The 22,111-nt window shown below is 36.6% G+C and overlaps 1 protein-coding gene across 3 annotated transcripts in view; it reads right to left on the bottom strand.

The window, feature by feature from the left end:
• Positions 1 to 22,111, bottom strand: part of GRID2 (glutamate ionotropic receptor delta type subunit 2) — a 1,273,704-nt gene that overhangs the window by 155,513 nt on the left and 1,096,080 nt on the right. For all 3 annotated transcript variants that reach the window (XM_040967041.1, XM_040967039.1, XM_040967040.1), the window contains one exon: positions 7,697 to 7,863. In XM_040967041.1, the coding sequence (XP_040822975.1) occupies positions 7,697 to 7,863 (167 nt within the window). The remainder of the gene's footprint in view (positions 1 to 7,696; positions 7,864 to 22,111) is intronic.

Raw genomic sequence — 22,111 nt, 5'->3', positions numbered from 1 at the left:
CCAAAGCATATTAGTCATAAAAACAGCTCTACAAGGATCCAGAACAGAAGACAAATAAGCTCACCTCATTTTCTCTCTTTTATTAAACTTTCTGAATTTGAAATTCAAAATAAATGTTTAAAAGGGGGGTTACTGTGAAATGGAATCAATGGATTCCAGAGGCTAAATCTTATTTAAATAGGTGGATATTATATGAGAAAACTACACATTGGGCTATGATTTAAGGATAGAGATATGATCATGGCAAGCATTTGGCACAGGAGTTAAGATGTGACATGGGACACCCAGGTCCCGTTTTGGAGTTGAGCCCCAGCTCCATTCCTGATTCCAGCTTCCTACTAGTATCTGCCCTGGAACTCAGCAAGTGGGCAGCTCCAGAGCTCAGATCTCCTGCCACAAGGTGGGAGGTCCGGTTTGCATTTCAGGCAGCTGGCTTTTGTCTGGCTCAGCCCTGGCTACTGCGGGCACTTGGGGAGTGAGCAGATGTAAGGTCTCTGCCTTTTAAATCAATAACATAAAGATTTTTTTTAAATTGAGAAATATGCATCTTTTTCATTGCACTTCTAGATTTCTTTGAAAGTGCACCCTTCCTGTTGAGATGCCTCATTTTCCTTTCTTAGATTTAGCCAACATGCCCATCTTCACCTTGTTCTGGGACAGAAAATGTAGAAACATGAAGCCTGTGGGTTTCAGCAGTGTTCTGTGAGTGAGCATGTGCTTCAGTATGAAATATGAGATGCACAGATGAAGAGCAGGGCAACATGACAGTAACATGCAGGGTACATGAATGCGATTTACATAACCACAAAACAACTACCGCATGGTAGGCTGACAGAGTCTTTGAAATATAAATATCTGCTCAGTAGCAAATTATCATGATGTTTGAACAATAGCCAGTGCTTTCCTAGAAGCCATCTCATGATTGGTTTTACTGGAAAATGAGAGAGCTTACATAAAGCAAGATATAAGAGGGCAGGCACAACAGGCAGCAGGAGTAGAAAAGCAGGCAGTTGAGGTTAGTTGAATCTCCATATCTTTTCCTTTTCAGGTTTTTGGTGTTTACAAACTCCCTTGGTTTTCTCTGAGGCCCCTTCATCCCTTCTTGGCATTTGCTTTTCTTTCTAATCACCCCTCCCCATCTTTTTTGAAAATATTTTCAGTAGTTCCTAGCTGGAAAAGCATAAAAATTTGTAATTTCCCTTCTTCAACTAAGCTGTTGATTCATTTAACTTAATGCTTTGGGCACAAACTCTTCTAATGGATCCCACATAAATGGGCGCAGGGTGCTGGTGAAGGACACGCGTTCCATCTGGGGTTGAGTCCCAGAACTGCTTGTCTTCAGCTGTGCAGGTTGGGCAAGATGCTTAATTGTGAATGTGAGTCTCCTCCATTTTTGGAGAATTCAATGCACAGAATTGTGGCAAATTCTCAGAAATGTATGAAGTGTTCTGTTCAGTAGAGGCATACTCATGTGCGGCTACTGAAACTCCAGTGCATCACACTCAGTTTTAACTTCTTTACTTTTATAAGCCTTTACCAATATCTCCAGCCATGTTCCTTCTTATTCATTGTTTTTCTTGTTTGTAGATCTAGGATTTTTTCATATATTCTGAGGTTTTATGTGCATATCTACCCATTTCCAGATTCAGCTTATTCCTGAATTGTCTTACCTCCTCTTTTCTTATCATTCATTGATATTATTTTTCTCTCAAGATGCTCAGCATATATGACCTACATGATATGTTTAATGTATAATTTTGCTTTGCTAACTTCTTGTGTCTTGATGGTATTACTTTGGCTCTCAAAATTGACCGCTAGCTTACTTTCTATCTATAAAGAGAAACCTGTTGTTGTTGTTGTTGTTGTGAAAAGCCATGAGTGAGGGAGTTGGACAATTCAGAGTACAGAGCTTAAGTTGGTTATGGACTGATCCTGGAACTGCTGTGTGGGAGGAAAATGGAGATTGCTTTATCCCTCCTTGGAAAATGCTCCATTTTGCTTGGAAAACTAAGGATTAGGAGTTTATGCCTTTAAGTTGAAAATGTTTTCTGCTTTCTTTTTGAGAATGAATGCAAACAGATATTATAGGAGGAATTTGAGAAGAATGGTAGAGACAGATTCTGTGTTTGTTTTTATTTTCCTTTAGGTGTCATTTATTGTATTAAAAAATGGGAGAAATCAAGTAGGAAGAAGATAATTGTGATAAGGATACACAGAAGATTAAAAAAATGTATCAAGCAAAAAGCACAAAAATTTATTTGCCTATAGTTAAATAAGATAATTTATTTGTTATTGAAGGCTTAACCTGTGCTAGATTTGAAGGTGAGATTTAGGAATGGGCTGATTTTATTCTAAGTTCCAGTAAGTTTTCCACATGACACATTTTACACAAGAGATAAAATGGTAGAAGAATTGGAATTGAAAGATTTGAAACATCTGTAATTGTTATTCTAGATCCAAGTAATCATGCACTGTAAAGCACCAGATACTCTAACACAGTGCAAGGGAACAAAACTCTACCCAAGGATTTTAAAACAAATTAAATAAATGAACACAAGTAGCCGTTTATTGACCAATCATCAAACTATATGTTTGTTTGAAACATAACTTGCCAGTTACAACTGTGTATTATTGAAATGAATGTATTAAAGCAGAGTGGTAAAGGATTTTCAATTAGGAAATCATATAGCCTGGGTTTGAATCTCAGCTCCTAGAGCCCAGTTTCAATAACTTAATATTATCACTATGATTCCATTTTTATATCTGTAGGTTTAGGGCAGTGCTACTTCTGATCTCACAGGGGCTGCATAAAAACTAGGTATGCATTTATTTGTAGAAGCAAATCAAATTAATATAGAAGACAGGTCAGCGATGGTTTCTATATGAAAGGTACCAAAACAGAGAGGAGGAATTAGTGGTAGTGCTCCACCACGCCGTGGGATAACCACGGTATATAGCAATAGATATTTCAAAATAACCAGAAAAGAGCAGTCCAAAGTCCCCCAACACATAGAAGTGATAAATACATTAAGAGGTGGAAAAGCCAGTGACCATAACTTGACCATTACACATTGCTTGCATGTGTCCAACGATTATACTGTACCCCATAAATATATGCAAATATGTATCACTTACATTTTTTTGAAATTTTAAGGAGGAGCTGAGTCTGGTATGCATTTGGCATTATATGATGATGTAAGCATTTCAGTTTAATTTTATTCTTACATGCTTTTAGAAGAAATAGAAGGTAGAATACTAATGGCCAGAAGACTGCCTGAAAACAGAAGTCTCAACTTTCCATTTTGCTATTTTTCTGATTTTGAGCAACTATTTCTTTTCACTACTGAGTGGAGATAACTGTTCACTTGATATCTATAAAAATTCTGAAATTCCGTGACAAATTGAAAAGCTATTTGTCCACCTGTGCCACTATCCTGATCCAAAGCAAAATCATTCTCCACACAACTCTGAATATGTAATTGTTTGTGGGCCTATTGGGAACTCCCCGACAAAGTTTTGGGAACAGAAGATAATAGTAAAAGTAACTTCTTTATTGAAGAATTTAGAAAATGAAATTTGTTGACTAAGTTTTCTTTGATACTCACTAAGATTTAAGAACTGGGATGAGCTTATGCCAAATTCTCAATAAAGGGCTTTTAGACTTAAATAGTTAGAATCTGAGAAATGTAGACTTAATTAAATAGTACAATAAAATCAGTTCAAACAATTCAGTTCTATTCCTAAATACCTTATATGAGCTAACATTTGGTTAACTTTTTTTTTAAACTAAAAGTCATTCTGAAACAAGCACTTCCTAAAGCATTAGTTGAACAAATACTGTCATGAAAAAAAATTTAGTGCAACAGTGTCCACACGACAGTGAATCTGACCCCCTCACAAAATAAATATCTAGACACCTTTTTTTAAAAAATTTTGCTGTTATCTAGTTTTTGTGCAACCTGAAGAAACAAGTCTGTTAGCCAATCCCATGATCACATGCATCATGGCAATTATTGGTTCTTAAAAGTCATTCTTGTGGTGTTCATTCACACACACTTGTGCAAGTGAGTGGCTCACTGGAATGCAGAGATGAATCTGATGCTTGCCCAGCTATAGGCTCATTCACTCGGTATGTATATTATTAGAATAATGGTCATGCCCCAACATAGTAGTCTGCAATAAACACATAAACAATATCTCATATCACTGTTGCAAAGTGTCAATGAAATTTTTAAGCATACTTTACAGATAATAGGTAATAAATTTAGTCACTGTACCACTGTGTATTCTTTATTTTTATAATAATCTTTATTATTTATTGAAGCACTTGAATATTTTATATATTGTGTTATCAGCATAAAATTGCCCAAAAAAGAACTGATATTAATGTAACAAAATCATCTAGATTATGTCATTTTCAATGGAAATAATTATAATAGCATTCAGCTACATGGTTTAATAAATGGCTCAGGATAAGCTGATACATCAGTTAGGTATAATTGTTCCTAAAGTATATAAAGTAAAATATCATATACTATTATGTATGACATGTAACACATGGTAATATATAATACATGTCACATATATAATACACATATTTACATGTAATACATGTTATAGAATATATGTCACTAATATAGAAAATTATTAATATATAGAAACATATATTATTTCTAAAATATATATAACATATAAATATTCCCATTCCTAAAGCATACAATAATTACATCTTATGATCATTAAAATTTTAAAAATAAGTTAATAAAAAAATCTTTCCTATAACAGCTATAGCAAAAGAGAGTAAATGTAAATATTTTGTGAATTTGAATAGACATATTAGATAGTATCTTAACTAATATGGGACATTGACCATAGCCAGCTTACAATTCTTTCTTGTTCTCCATTTCCTCTGATGTACAGGGAGCAAAGATCCAGGGAGTTGTTATCAAGGAACTCCATAGAAAATAATCTAAACTTCCCACATCTCTACTGGTTATCAACAAAGGAAAAGTCATATTTAATGCTTGCTACTGTCTTTTCATTTTTTAACTGGAATACACTTTCTCAGTATTAAAAATGCATTCAATGTAAATCACCACAAGGGTAAATAGTAAGAAATAAAACACTTGGTGTGACTCATTAAACATTGCTTTCTGGGCTATTACACTGGTACACTGTTTGCATGAAAGCATCCCAAATCAGATCCAGAAACTGAGAGCATCTTTAGTGATTTAAAAACCAAACCAAACCAAACCAACCAACCAAACAGAAAGCAAATGCCATTCACCACAACACAGGGATAGAAGTTATTCTTTTCTCAGTGACCTGTTTAGTAAGATATGTGCATTAAACATTTCTGCTGCTCTTTTACCATGAAATCCTCTATCCCCTCTCATTCTGTCATGCATTTCCACCCTCACATCTAAATGGAAATTGAGGGTGTGGATCTTTTGAAGAGGGGATCCTCTGTCTGCTTGCCCACCTTGTGTCTCTGTCCCAAGTGCTTGTAGGTGAGACCTTCAGTACCTCAAGCCTCCAGGCTTGCTCTACCCTCTGGCAACTCTATTCCATCCATCACATTGAGACTGGATTAATGTTCCCTTAAATGCCACTTGTATCATTTTGCTCAAATTCAGGAATGGACAAGAATGAGCTTTGTAGTGGCTTATGACCTACAACATAAATCCTAAACTTCAAATTTTCTTTCATGCTAACTTCTGCTCTTATTGTTTCCCAACACATCCTGCTGTCCTTACTATTTTATTCTTTGATCTTCATTGTATCTAAAAATTATCTGAATTTTTACTTTTAGCTAGTTCTTTATTAATCCTTTCAGGTCAAATTTTGGAATCATTGTTTTTCGGAAAGGTTTTACTCCTATTTTGTTTACCTTTTCATTCTGCATGATAACAACTATTTCAGTGTCTCAATTGTGTAACATGGAATAAATAAGCATACTGGTATGTGTAAAATATGGTTAAAATTAACATAATATACAATGTTTGACATGTAGAGTGTAACTAATATACACCCAGGTATCTATATGTAAGTATCAGGACAGTCACAGAAATTTCTACAGTGCTTAATGATTCATATAAAAGAGCTTATACACTCAAAGATTCATTATGGCATAAACAAGTTTTTATTTGCTCCCATTATACTCTGCGCATCAACAAATGATTGGCAGATCACTGTTATATCTTAATATTTTGCTTTCCAGTTTATGCATGTCTCACTTCTGTCTTACATTTAGAATTTACTTAGAGACAGAAAGCGCCACTGGTAGATTCTTAATTGTTGATGATAATTTATTTCCTCCCCTCTTCATGTACAGCATCATTACCAATGCCACTGATTTGGGGTTTGGCCCTGAAACTTTTGTGGGTTAGTGTCCAGCAGACAATGAAACCTATGTCACGTCAAAATACGAGAATCAGCGTGCTTGGTGGACTTCTGCCTTTCCCCCCACACACTATTTGCAGTAAACAGAAATTCCCAAATAGGGCTGCTGCTGTTCTGCCTGGGTCCTGGAATTATAAGCTGCTTAGTGCAAACTTGCTAACCTATCTCCTGTAGGAGAACATAGCTGACTCATGGTCCTTAAGCTTCTTGAATGAGAAATCACTTTTTGCAGGAAACTGACATTAGTGGGGTTTGCGACACCCCAAAGGGGCTAATCCAGGTCCTTGGAAATTCTCTGGTTTCCTCATTTTGTAGTCTGGGAAGAGAGGTCTACTGGAAGAGCTATGATGTGAATTTGGATTATTCAATTTTGCATTCTTAAAACATGAAATACCTAGCTTTGATTGTTGTGGTTTTCCTGAAATATAAATCAAATAATTTGAAATGTGGAGCATTTATATTATCTCAAAAAATGTCTTCTTGGTCTGGCATTAGTTTTTAGAGATCAAGTGGAAGAATTAATAAAATGTGCTGTCAGCAGCAAATAGCATCAAAGATATAGTCAGCATCAGAAGGACTCTGCTACCTGGGAGATGATGACCTCTGTGTACATGAGCTTGCTTGATAGAAAACGGAATGAAGTGTGTCGGCCTTTGTGAATCACTTTCATGCCCTTATCTTCCATATACATTCTTAATCTAATATTTACATTTGAAAATCTTCCTTCTTTTTAAAAAGAACTCTCTTATATTATGAAATACTTATTTAGAGAAGGGTTTAATTTCTTAATAAGCTGTCTCCTTGTTTTCAAAGTTTCATATATGCTTTAATAGCATATATGCTTTCATGAAACCCAGATGGAAACACTTTATCATCCTGCTTCAATGCATCAGAACTTTAATTTAGTTCAGAAATTTATTTTATGCTTTAGTGTTCTTAGAAATGAATTTGTTTTCTTAACTCTATGATATTTAGTCCCTGGGAATTCACAGGCTAGACTGCTCAATTAAGTTCTAATAGAAATTACAAACACATCTACTTCCTTTTGCATATCAATTTTGAGAGTAAAACCAATTATATGCAGTGATATTTTTCTACTATTTATGGGAAAAATAATACTCCAGTACATGTTTTCAAAAACAAATGCCTTATTAAGCCACATTTATTGCTGCTGTTCATCATGTTTCTAGTAAGAAAGAAAGCAAAAGATATTAAAACAGATAGGGAAGCCAAGCAGAGTGACTTTTCCCTTTAAATTCCCTCTTTCTCTATTTGGACCATGCACAAATCTTACCTTTGTGAAAAAACATCACGGTAAGGACTGCCGTGTTGCAATGCGATCCCATATCCCCGATCAGCCACAGTATTCCCAACAGTGTAAAAGGAACATTCTGGATCATTGATAGCTACATATTCCAATACAGCTGCATCCCATACAAAAGCATAATTTCCATGTTTTACCTGGGAAAAAAATGGAGGTAAAAGAATCAAATAATGTTGCATTGGGTTATATTTAATCCTGCAAAAATAATATGTACATATTCATATAAACTCATTCTGAATGAAAATCTTCCTTTTGGCCAATTTATAGCTCTAGTCTCCTGGAAATGTGATCAAGTGGAATGTTAACTATGCTTAGAGCCAGTTCTGCTTGTGGCAAAATGACCCTAGGGCTGTAACTGCCCTTTGGATAGGGAAAACAGTAAATGCATGAAAGGAAACATGTCTTAGAGCTTGTCTCAGTTGAGCGATTCTTACAATTGGGCTTGTGCTTTGTTGGGACCCACCATTCGGAATAAATTCTTTGATTATAATAAATTAAATATGAGGAAAAGAGAATTCAAATTGGAAAACACAAATGAAGAAAATGGATGACCACATTTTTCTGATACCAGAAAAATAATTAGGCTATCTAGACATACAAGTAAGAATACACACACAAAAATACTTGATGGAATAAACTTCTAGATTTTTGCTGTATTTGCTTTTAAGTGAGTAACTTTTGCCTATTATAATGAAAGACCTGAAACCTTCACATCTGCTTCTACAATGGATGTTTACCCTCTTATGTTGGTGAGGAACTCCAACCAAATCATGGGGTATTCAGAGGTGAAAGTTCTTCCGTGAGAGAAACTGTATAACGCAAGTATTTCTCACCGAGTGAGAAACTGTATAACGCAAGTATTTCTCACCGAGTGTCTGCTGTGCCCCTTCAAGTGTGACTACCACGGCTGTGATTATCAGCGGATTGTGGTGTTAGAAATGTAGAATTCAGATTCAACCCCAAACTTAGACTTTTTGTGGATTAGGGTCGATTACATGCACCAATATTTAGACAGTACTTGTTTTAGGCAATTTCAGCAATATTATTGGGAATAATGAATTTGCATAAAGGTTGGTGTAATTACCAAAATGGGTAGATTCCTTGGGTGTCGATGGGGTGAGAGAGGAGACATACATGAGGACTTTTCCTCCTCTGTGATTACACACAAGAGAGTTAGCCTGCAGTCTTTTCTCCCTTCTCTGATCCTTGCCAGCAGTCACCAACTTTAGATCTGTTATGAGCTTTCTGGGTCTAAACCTACAGTAAATAGTGAGGCGGCAGTGACCTTGAAGCTTCCTCTAGCAACCCACTTTGATGTAAGCTATTCTCTTCAGTTTCAAACAGCCAGTCTGGCCTCCTGGATCTTCTTGCAGCTTTTTTACAGTGCTCCAGGGACCTCCCCTGTTGGGGACATATTGCTTTGCTGTTAGAAAATTGTTCTGGCATTGTTGTTACTGCTTTGTAAACTGTAGAGCTCTATTTAAATGATGCCAACATTATCATTGCCATTATATATATTGTTCCCAGTAATTTAATGTTACAAAGCATTATGAGTGAATTTTTCAAAAGAGCATCATTAAAACAGTATGATTATAGCCTGTAGCAAGATCAATGAAATGTTTCGTAGTAACCCAAACTGTTTTGGCTTTTAAAAACATTCCTGGCCTTTTTTCATCAACTGAAACACACAATCATTGTCTTTCAGATAGTTTTTAAATCATTAAATTAAAACAATCTAGAAAATATTCCTTAACGAAATGTAAAGTCATGCTTCAATAGAATAATCACTGAAGGATTGATTTTGGAAGCTTTGAATCTGTATGTCTAGGTGATGAGTGTTTCTTAAAAAAAATAGGCCTTGGGCCCAGCGTGATGGTGCAGTGGTTAAGGTCCTCCTCGCCTTGCACATGCCAGGATCCCATATGGGCGCTGGTTCTAATCCCAGCAGCTCCACTTCCCATCCAGCTCCCTGCCTGTGGCCTGGGAAAGCAATCGAGAACAGTCCAAAGCTTTGGGACCCTGCACCCGCATGGGAGACCTGGAAGAGGCTCCTGGCTTCGGATTGGCTCAGCTCCAGCCATTGCGGCTACCTGGGGAGTGAGCCAGTGGATGGAAGATCTTCCTCTCTGTCTCTCCTCTCTGTATATCTGCCTTTCCAAAAAAAAAAAATAATAATAAATAAATCTTATAAAATAAATAGTCCTTGATCTTGAGGAAAGATTTGGAAAGTCACAGAATTATCTTGCCATTGACTGATCCAGCAGAGTGCTTCATACAGGGTTAAACAGAGGGCAAAATTGAATCTGGGTGCTTCACGCTTATATATTCAAGATCTCCTTGTGAGGAAGGGAAGAATCTGAAATAATACCCACCTTGATAATAATTACCTAATGATTAGTGTGTACCCTCCAACATAGGGTGAGTTGGAGACTGAAGGATGGATGCTCATTGGCAGGTATTGATACTCAGCACTATGTCGCAAAGAGCTGTCATGAATTTTTCACTTCAGGTACCACATTGAGAATTCAGTGTGGTTCTATGCCTACATATTCAATTTTACCAGGAGTTTTTCTGCATTACTTATAAGAACTTTGAAGTAAGTGTAAAATAAGGGACACAGAGGTAAGATTGGGCTCCTGTGCTCAAGCTTCTAACAGCTCAGTCATGGAGGTAAATCAAGTACTAAATTGCTGTAACGCACAGCATATCATGGTAAGTGTCATAAAAACAGCTTCTGTTTAAAGTGGCTTAAAGACAAGAAAAAGCAATTTCTTTGACGGGAATCAAGAAAGTCTGCTCAAATATTCTGGTAACTGAAATAGTTACACAAGAAAATCACAAATATTTAAGTTTGTTATCTATAAGGCTTAACTGATTAAATATGGGTACTCTTTGGAGACCATTTTTTTTTGTTCATGCATACTCTTCTAACCTAATAGCATTTTTGCAATTTTCCATCTGTCAGGTGGAAGAACTATAAACACTCAGTGTTATTTCTTCAAATATTTGCATTTCTTTCCAAGTAAAGTGAAGGATTTCCCATCATGAAAATGTATTCTCAAGATCTGCACCTGAGCCATGGATTAGGGCACATTTCTCATCTCCATAGATGGCTCTTGCCCTGAAAGTCCCTGTTCTGACATCTCCATCAACAGCTGAGGGAGAGATGACTTTTCTTTTTAATTTACTGGGTGACAGGCTCCAGTGACCACTACAGAAGCCCATGCCACACATAAATAGACTCTCAGTACCCGTTACTCCATTCCTATTGATTTAAATCAAGAAATACATATCGCTTTTCACATGGACCTATATCCACTTCCTTACACGATCAATTCAAAACCTGTAACTTGAGCAAAAGAGTAGTGATGATTTCTTTTTATTAAAAATAGTCAAAAATAACAGTTACGGAAAGATGAAATTTAAACAAGTGTAGGATAAGATCTTTTCTTATTGAAGAAGAAATATTTTCCTTCTACCCTGCATTTCTTTCCCATATTGATAAATAATATTTTTGAGTGTTTTTAACTCTTAAATTGGCTTTTCCACATAAATCTCTTTGCTTTTTGCAATGCTGGAGGGCAGTTAATGTTATGGTACTTCACAGATAATCTGACTTGCTCTAGGTCACACAAATAATCAGTGGCAGATTCCGAAATCGAGCTCAAGGCCATCTGCAATGCTCTTTTACTACATTAAAGATGAATTTTTAGGCAATCTTTCCACTAGAACACAAAAACATGTAAGATAAAGCATGCTTAGCCTTGAAGGCATAACCTATCTAGTTTGAGAAATGACATTTATATAAATAAACATAATGCAATATAGCATGTAGTAAGAGCCATAAAAAGAATTCACTTTCCTTAATGCTATGTGATCACACCAGTACAATAAAGGAGTTTTATGTTTTTTTTAAAAAACGTTGTTTATCAAAATAATTGGAATCAATGAGTATTTGATTTGTATGAAACTGGACTCCTATGGCCAGTTTTATTTTTTAACCATTCCTAGCCAATTCTTTCTGATTCTGTGTATTGAAATACAAGCAGAACTTTGGAAAATTAAAATAAAGGCTGAATGAAGCATGTCTAATATGTTTGCTCACCAAATGAAAATTAAAAGACCTGAGAATCATGTGAGAAAAATAAATCGTAAGTTGTTAAGTTATTTACAATCTTAAAACTGTAAAATTTAATGATCAGTGGGAGATAAAGTGATTGTGAATCACAGGAGTAAAAAGTTATGATGAACCCAGAATCGATCTATGTTGATCCTGGTAATTCATTTCCCCCATAAGTCAGTATAATGGGATGGCTTTAGCATTTATGACATGGGGCCCAAGGTGGTTGCCTCTTCCTCTTTGGGCAAATAAACAATTTATTTAGCAGCTTTAATCAATTTTATTCTGAACTTAGCACAGTAAATCATGATCACATCCAAATTTAAGTGCATACAATTAACTATGAAAAAAAACATATTTATGTTTGTTCCGTGTTGCCTCAATTGTCCACCCAATATATTCTTATATGCTATTATGTTGAAACTTGAGAGTTTGTATCATCATGGGGTATATATTTTCATATAGAAGGTAGGAATTTGTTTAAAACAGAATAGATCAATATCAACTTTAAGCATTTTTTAAACATGAAAAAGAAGCCATATTTTGCCTCCAAATCTTATCTATTGACAATCTTTTCTGCAATTGTAGAATTCTCAGTGTAAAAGAACTTTCAGGAGAAGGATCAACACAACTAAAGAGGAAAGATCTGTATTCAGCTCAGCCAGAAACATGTTTCAGGAAAAGGGAAGAATTTCCAGATAGTCTGAGGGAAAGCCTTGGAAAAAAGTGACAGTAATGGCCAATAGGTCAGAGACTCTGAAAACCAGCCAGGAAGGGAGGAGAGAGGGAGAGAGAGAAAGAGAAAGAGAAAACAAATGTAAACAAACCTCACCACTACAACTGTCCCTGCTCCCACTTTAGTGCCTTGGTGGAAGGCACCATTTGTTGGCAAAATGGTCCTCTGTATAAAATATCAGCTGAGAAGATGACAGAGCTGTAAGTGGCACAGAGACTGTGAAAATCATCGGAAAGAGAGAAGAAGGTGTGCTGCCACGTTTGCTTTCCTTTCTTGTCAGGAAAGTTGTTTCATATAAGAACTAGAATTGAGGACACTAACTTAGAGTAAAGCTTCAGCAAGGGACTGTGCCTTTCAATATTCTGTTCCTCAGAGTTATTGGGGCATTCCCTGTGGGTCCTAGGGAAGAGCCTACCTACATGTCCGTACCCACAACTACCAGGGCATGACCCATCTTCATCCTGTGCCATGGGGGCAAGGTCTCTTTAACGTCTCCCAGAGCCCAGGCTTAAGTTTTTGGTACTGTAGATTCCAGAATTAGGTATACCCATACAACAGGGTGTGGGAAGGCTGTATCTCCATCATGCAATTCCAGAGCCATAGCCATAGCTGTTGGTGCTACAGGTCTTGGTTTCACTCAGGTTTGCTTTGGAGGACCAGGGGGTTGCCGTTCTGTGTCCCAAAGCACCAGAAATGTGGCCATTACAAGCTTTAGTCTGAAGGATGCACCATTCTCTGGGGGACCAAAGTCCCAAACGTTTGGGACATGCAACTTCAAAGTTGCACTATCACCTCCACAAACTATGGCAGCCTGGATGACTCTGGCACATGTACCCACTGCTGACATCAGTTATCACTGAAGGAATCATCCAGAGGTTGCATTTCTGGAATTTTCTAGATTCAAAGCCAAATCAACAATCTGAGTGACAGTCTATAATCTCAAGCCTTTTGCAAGGAATCATGCTGCATAAACCTGGCCCTGGTTTGCTGAAGATGCAGATGTGATGGCACAGCACAAGGAACAGGAAGAAGCCAGGAAGCATGGCACCTTCAACAGATTTACTTCAAATATCTGTACTAGCTAAAACAATTTGCAGACTGAACGGGATCCCTGTGAAAATACTGATTGTTACAGGATTAGAAAAAAAATACTAATATGCATATGGAATGACAAAGAACCAGAATAGCCAAGTGATCCTGAGTAGAAAACAAAAACAAAAGCAATAACAGCAAGGAATAGGTACCACAATACTTGATTTCAAAGCAAACTTTGGAATTACAATAATTAAAAAAGCATAGTACCAGCATGAATACTGGCACACAGCCTAATGGAACAGAATAGAGAACCCAGAAATTAATTCAGTATATGCAGCCAACTGACTTTTGGCAAAGGAACCAAGAAATTATAATGAAGAAAGGATAGTATTTTCAATAAATGGTGTTGGAAACTGGTGTAGTTATAGCAAAAAAAATTAACACAAGACTATAAAGAGAACCTAACCAGACTCAAATAGTCTAAAAATAACTATGGGGCTGAAAACAAAAGTACTTCACTTTTTAAAGCTAAACATTTAGAAAATGCATTGAAGGAGAAAATGCATAAAAGTCAATTCAAGTGGAAGAGCAAGGATGAAAACTGTCTATGCTTTCCTGAAACTCAATCTAATAGGAAAGTTTCTGGTGAATAACAAGGTACAAAGTGTTTTTAGCAATTGGTATGGAAAATTGGAAACACAAAGTCCATACCAGGGCTCAAATGTAGGGGTTGCAAATGACATTGTTTTTGGAGCAAAAAGATGTGGCATAATTAGCTGCTTTCCATAGTTGCTATGATTGTTCTTCCTGGGACCATTAATGCTGGCACCTCTGGCTTGCTCTTCTCTGTGATGAGTCATCAGTGTTGCATGGCCACAAGAGCTGAGACCTACATGTGCAACTCATGGACACTCTGTCCATGAGTGATAACAGCCCTTTGCCTGCTTTGTTGCGTGGAAATTATGCTAACTTAATTTTTTACATTGTGTGTACCGCTATTAGTTTTTTTGTTTTCGGGAGTCCATAAAAAGACATGAGAATGATTGTAATGCCAATGTTAGCATGACCCAGACATCACCTAACTAGTAGGACAAATGACTGTGTTATCTTATTAGATGGAAGGACACGAATCAATAATGAGATTAGAGAGGCAAAGAAGCTTAAATACCCTACTGCCGAATATGCAACAGAGATTCTGGGGAATTGGGTGTGGTGGAAGAGGAGATACAGATGCACACATGGAGATTGAATGTCACAAGTTCAGGATCAGACTGGGCATAGTTTGAAAGCAATCAGAAAGTTCTGTGTCTGCTCAAAAATCACAGTACTCAACTGAAAACAGCAGCCGCGGAGTGTACACAGACCACACGAACTCACATGCGCTTTTGTGCCGCTCACTGAGAACTTGGTAAAAGTGAATAAACTACTTTTCTTTCTAATGAGTCATAAAGAAAGCCAACTGTGATGTGAGAAAACACAAGGAGAAACTTTGATAATGGGTGTGTTGGCTCCTCATAGAATTAATTCAGATGTTACTTGATCAATTTTTTACAGCACAATTTTGGGTCAAATAATGGCAATCATGGGTAATCCTTAACACTTTTGTTTTAAAGATGAAGCTGCAAATTTCAGTTTGGAGTTCTGTGAAGATGCTAATAAAACTGCAGTAACATAAACAGGAATCTGATATTTTGCTTAATAAAAACAAAACATGGCTCATGTAATTATTCTGCAGAAATGGAAATTTTGGCATTTTATTCAGTCTATGAATTTCTTATGAAGAAAAATTAATAGTTTTATCCTATAGGATATTCTATATATCTAATAATGAATACTGCCTAAAACAGTGTTATCTGCTTTCCTGTGAAATTTAAATTTTTATAACTGAACTTTTTTTTTTAGCATGTGCAAAAGCTCTTGAGAGTTTTTACTTAATAGAAATACAATAGAAGGACATGGATTCTCTCATTGTTGTTAGATAATTCTTTTCTCTTGATAGGAATGCTTTCATATTTCCTTTTCATCTTGTTACTATTTTCCCCAGAACGCCTTAACTTTGGCTAGATCATCAGTGCCATGGGTCACTACTAGAAGTCCATTAATCCTTGCTTTTTTAAAATAAATGCCTTCCACTGTGGTTCTCTTGCACCTATATGAACTCCCATAACAGCATGGAACCGCATTGAACTGAACTGTCCTCTTTTTATTTGGCTTCACCCTATGGAACTGCAGACTTTGGGCAGATTCAGCCTGCAGCCTTCGTATCCTAGTGTCATTGCCTCACCATCTCTTGCACACGGTCTAATACTATCAATACTGGGATTATGATAAAAATTATTACTGAAGGAGTACTTCACTTCCTTTCTTTCTTGTAATCACAAGACCCCAATACACGCCCCCCCCCAATTCATTCAGCCATTACTATATTCAGTTCTTTTTTTTTTTGTTAAAGATTTATTTATTTTTATTGGAAAGGCAGACATACAGAGAGGAGGAGAGACAGAGAATAAGATCTTCCATCCAATGGTTCACAAAAGTGGCTGCAATGGCTGGAGCTGAGCCAATCCTACGGGTGTAGGATCCCAAAACTTTGGGTTGTCCTTGACTGCTTTCCCAGGCCACAAACAGGGAGCTGAATAGGAAGCGGAACTGCCGGGATTAGAACTGGTGCCCATATGGGATCCTGGCACATTCAGGGCGAGCACTTTAACCACTACGCCATCACACCTGGCCCTGTTTAAATTCATAAACATTAAAATAAGGATTGAGCAATACCAGCATATTGGGATACATCAATAATATTTCTGCTGTATATACACAGGTCTCAGTGTTTAGTCACAGTGAAGATTGTAAAAGATAGCTTATTAAGTTGAAAACATCTTTGGGAAGCAGTATATATCCAGTTGTATTGCATAGGTGTGATCCACACAGCCGTTTCAACACTGTTTTGAAATGTTGGCAGTGCTCTGTGTTTATATACTTTCCAATATGGTCACCGCTTGGCACACAGGGACTATTGTAAACATCGTGACTAAGATAATTTTCATTGTCAGTAGTAACTCATTTACTACACCAGATGTCATGAATTGGAATATGCTTCTTCCTATGGTTAGGTCACCCCCAGAGGCATTCTGAGCATGAGCCTAGGTTGTGTGGATTCTTTCTTATGCATACAGTATAATTTTCAATTATATCCAGACACTGAGTTGATAGAGAACTGTTTCTAAACTTATCCATACCAATAATACTTAACCTAATTAATTGCTTTGGGAAAGGTCATTTACATGAAAGAGGAATACTCATCATTTTATTACTGCTTAACACTGAAAAAGAAATACTGTAGAACACAACAGTCCTCTTTAAAAAAAATAGGAAAGATTTTCTCACAAAATGAAGTGGAAAATCAGCAAACTATCTGTTCATTCTCATTCCAGTGTTAGGGATAACGCTGATTGTGTGTGGCAGATTTTGAATGACTGTCTTCAGCATTTTCATATTATTATGTCATGTTAGGGAAACATGGTGACATTTCAAGATGATGATAGTTCACACTCTATTACCCATATCACAAGAGCATTAAAAGGAATTTATATGGTGATTGGTTGTCATGATTTAGCATCACACCAACTTTTTGACTCAGCAATGAGAAAAAAAATGAAATGTAAAGGCATGACTTGTAATACCATGGTGATTCACAACGGGATAGAAGCTTGTCCAAAGCACTGAAAGAATCAATTGTTTGCATCAATTTGTATAAAATTCTCAAAGTAGTTTGATAAGAGATTTTCTGTTATTATCAAGGTTTATAGACAAATGAACAAAGGAAGGGTAGAATTTTTGGTCAAACATTCAACAGAATTTATCTCAGTAAAAATTTTATAAAGATGGTTTAGAAGTTCCACAGAAGTCTTAGAAATGCAGTCAAATATTGATGGGTTTAATCTTGAATAGATTCAACTGCTGTTGAAGACTTACAACATACAAGCCACTATCTAAGTACTTGGCATTGTGGTTGCTCACGGGCCTTGGTGAAGAATGCCTCTTATGGCTTTTCATTAAAAGGAATATACAGTAACTGCGTAATAGAGACTATCATGTCCAGTTGCGAAGAAACAATTCAGTAGGCATCTCTATTTCCAAATCAGAGATGGATTCTCAGTGAAACTGTTCGATATATCTTTTTTTTTTAAAGATTTATTTTTATTATGTTTTTATTGGAAAGGCAGATATACAGAGAGGAGAGACAGAGAGGAAGATCTTCCGTCCAATGATTCACTCCCCAAGTGAGCACAACGGGCCGATACTATGCCGATCCGAAGCAAGGAGCCTCTTCTGGGTCTCCCACGCGGGTGCAGGGTCCCAAGGCTTTGGGCCTTCCTCGACTGCTTTCCCAGGCCACAGGCAGGGAGCTGGAAGGGAAGCGGGGCTGCCGGGATAGAACCGGCGCCCATATGGGATCCCGGGCGTGCAAGGCGAGGACCTTTAACCACTTGCGCCACCACGCCGGGCCCTGTTGGATATATCTTAATGATGGGATGTCTGCCATTGTCTGTACTAGCAATGTTAGGACACACTTGAATGATGGACTTATGACTGTTTATGAAGTACTATCCTATTATAATAATATGGGGGAAGTAAGATAGGGGAGGGGATATTGTAGGGGTGTTGGGGAAATCCCAGAGCCTATGGACTGCGACCATAAAGGTAAAAATAAAATAGAGGAAGAAAAATAGTAAATAAAAAAATAAACACACACACAAAGAATTCCCAAACTTAATTTTATCAACCCCCGAGTTAATGAAAGAACTAAGGAATGAGATAAGAAAGCATGCCTAAATAATGCAAATGAAGAATGCAGTATCAAAAAGGGCATGATTCAGGATACCCAAGAAAAGTACTAGGATAGACTATAATGATTCCGGGGAAGACTGAGTCAGAAGCATCCTAGATTTAGTATGTATTCTGTTTTTAATTCCTATCATCTGGCTAGGCTACATTAACCCATATTACTCAATTCAATCATTCCCATCAATTTGAATTATAATATGTTATATTTAATCCATACTCAACCCACATCACAATACACAATAACCACTGGTCACATTTTTAAATTGTTGAATTTCCTTTCCATGAAAAGTACAGCTATTATGTGTCCAATAGGTCTGGGGAAAAATATCTGTTTGAAAACACATCCCACTAAAGATCCTGGACATTTCCATGTACTGTCTTCTAATGAAACATTGCTCCCTTGGTGCTAGGGTTCCGAGTTCTATCACCGTAATGTATTTGAGTGATCATTGATTCATGTAAATAAGATGAGTAGTAAGTACTGTTTTTGGTTTCTTTTGGACAACACAGTGCTTTGAGATACAGTCCCTTTTATTTATGTGTTAGTTCTTTTTTTATTGCTTGAGTTTGTGGTTGAATGTTTTCCCATTCCCCTCTTGATGGATGTTTGGATTGCTTCAAGTTTAGAGATTTAAAGGATTTAAGGGAATGTATAAACATGATTCTGCAGATCTTTTAAGGATGAGAATTTTTATCTCTTTTGAGTAAATATGTGGCATTGAAATTGCTGGATCTCTGGCCTGGTGAGGTAGTCTAACAGCTAAAGTCCTCACCTTGTGTGCCAAAATCCCATATGGGTCAATTCTAATCCTGGCCACCCGGCTTCCCATTCAACTCCCATTTGTGGCCTGGGAAAGCAGTCAAGGACAGCCCAATGCCTTGGGACCCTGTTCGCACATGGGGGACGTGGAGGAGGCTCCTGGCTTCTGGCTTTGGACTGGTTCAGCTCTAGCTGTAGTGGCCACTTGGGGAGTGAATTGACAGAAGATCTTCCCCTTTGTCTCTCCTCCTCTTAGTATATTGGATTTTGCAATAAAAATGAAATAAATCTTTAAAAATTTGCTGGATCTTAGGATAGGCTTACTTTTATACTTAGGTTCTATTTAGTAAGAAACCATCAAACAGATTCCCACAGCTGTTTTTATACATTTTACACTATCTGTATATGTAAAATTTCGTTGTTCCACATTCTTGCCAGTATTTAGTGCCTTTATTGGTGATGTTAGAGGTGAGGTAGATCATTGTGTTTTCATTGTTACGATGACTAAGAGGTTAATTAAACATTTTTGCATATGTGGAAATTTTTATGTCTTAAATGATTATTCAAACTTTTTGCTTATTTTCAGTTATGTATGTCTATTTTATTATCAATTTTAGGAATTTATAACTATATGGAGATGCAAAGTGTTGGCTCTTTATAAGGATTGCAAATAATTTTCATCCATTTTCTAATGTGCCTTTTAATTTTTTAACATTTCTTTGACAAGTAGAAATCTTTTTATATTTTCATATTATCAAATATGCCACGTTTGTCTTCTATTTAAGGAAGTTGGATTTGGGCTGAGATAATAGCACAAATTCCTTCTGGCTTTTTAACTGTAAGTCTAAAATTTACTTAGCCCTTCTAACGTGGCTGGACTCAAACTCTTTACTCTTCGGTGTTAGGCAGCTATTGCCTTTCCAGTGTGCCTCTTTGTTTCCCCCCTGCGCACACAATTCAGGGCTTAAGATTCTGAGGACTCTGTAGATTTTGACAGTCTTCCTGCTGTGGTCCTTTTCTTTCAGGAATTCTCCCGTAATTTTACGATGTGTTGGCAGCCCTAACTCCATCCTGTGCTACTGTAAGCAAATAAAACAGCAAGTTTGTTCTCAAATTCTAGCTGCCTTGTGCTGCCCATGGACTTGGAAGTATGCCCATGGGAAAACCTGTATAGAAGTAAATCTTTCTTTGTGCAGTTTTCTTCTTTCTAGACTTATATCCTTTTCAGTTTCTGCCTGCTTCTTTGAGAGTTTGACACAGGACACTTAACCAATGCTAGAATCAAAGCCAAACTTTTTTTTTTTTTTTGCATGTAACCACGTTGTTTACCGTAGACGGATGGAAATAAATGGAAGCTATTGTTTTAGCATTATTTTATCTCTAACTTATGTGATGCATTTGGCAGTGGGATTTACTTAGGATAAAATTACATGGAGCTTCAATGATGATAAAATGATTTTCATGAGACTGTGTAATCATCTAAAAGCCTTTTTCACTTAAAGAAATGCCTGCAATTTGGTTGTAATCCATTTACCTGAAGTACACCTGAAGTGGCTGTCCTAACTCTACATTTTAAGTGAAACACTTTTAACTGTCCTCATGCTTACAAGTGCCCACTAATGAAAGTACTTAAAATTTTTTTTATTCAGCTTTGCTTCTGTTGAGCTCTCTGGTGTAACAGATAGATGTTGAACCAGAAAACAGAGTACTCAGGTAACTGACATTCAGCTCCAGCTAATACAGTGTGTTGGGTCTGAACAGGGCACCGAGATCTGTAAGGCACTGAAAAAGAAGCAAAAGAAGACAGCATCCTTCTTTTGTTGTGAAAATCTTGGAATTCAGTCAGGAAAAAAAAATTGTGTGGTATTTATCCCAGTACAACTGGCTTTCTGTGTTTTTACATTCTGCACTGATAGATGAAAATAATTACAAAGGAAAAGATTTGCAAAAAATGTCATGTTTTCATTGAACACGGACTTTTTCTTGACATTTGCTGAGTCATGCAAAGCAACAACTAATTCCATTTATTTATAGCATTTATGCTGTACTTGGTATCTAGTACAGGGATGTATAGATAATTTAAAGTATACTGGAGAATGTGTATTTATATACAACTACCAAACAGTTTTATATAAGGAACTGGAGAAATTGCACATTTTGGTATCCGAGGGAGTCCTGGAACAAGTTCCTCATAGATGCCAAGGGACAACTGTGAGTTTTTAGTCTAGATTTTACGTACTGATGATTGAGAAATTAAAATTACTGTAAGGGGTAGGAGTTATTTAGTGACAGATGAAAGTGCACCTTTTTCTTTCTTGAAGGAATTATAAATAATCATGAAGAAAAATAAATGTAATTCATGCTCATTATCATGCTACTTTTAACCAAATTCTCCTTGCATCTCTACTCTTTCCTTTCCCCTTCAAATCTGTATTGTTTTGTCTGAATAAGACATAGAAAAAAACCCCAGAGAAATAATAAGACAAAAAAGGGACAAAAAATAGATTGCGCTTGCATCTAAAGGTGCATAATCTTACTTTGCATTTAACAAGAATGCATTTTGCTAGAAGTAAGGTAGAAATGATATAGAATACATATTAAAATGCAAATATAAACAATGATTATAATTGTTCCCATAAGGGAATACTGCTGTAAAAATAAGCAAGATTAATCAGGAGAAATTTGGTGACAAAAAAATAAAAAAACAGCAACTCAGGAGAGGGTAAATTATTTATTGTTTTGTTAACAAGGGAACTTATAATCTTAGAGTTTATGATGTTAAAATATTCTTCTGAGTTTTGCAGCGGAAGGATGGAAGAATGAATATGTATGGGGAAGACAAAGAATTGAAAAAGACACAGAATGAGCAATGAGAGGAAGGATGGG

The sequence above is a fragment of the Ochotona curzoniae genome, unplaced genomic scaffold (genome assembly GCF_017591425.1).
Source record: "Ochotona curzoniae isolate NIBS_2020 unplaced genomic scaffold, NIBS_Ocur_1.0 scaffold_4506, whole genome shotgun sequence".
Classification (NCBI taxonomy): Eukaryota; Metazoa; Chordata; class Mammalia; order Lagomorpha; family Ochotonidae; genus Ochotona; species Ochotona curzoniae.
The sequence above is the reverse complement of the archived record's forward strand: the minus strand, read 5'-3'. Positions and strand labels throughout refer to the sequence as shown.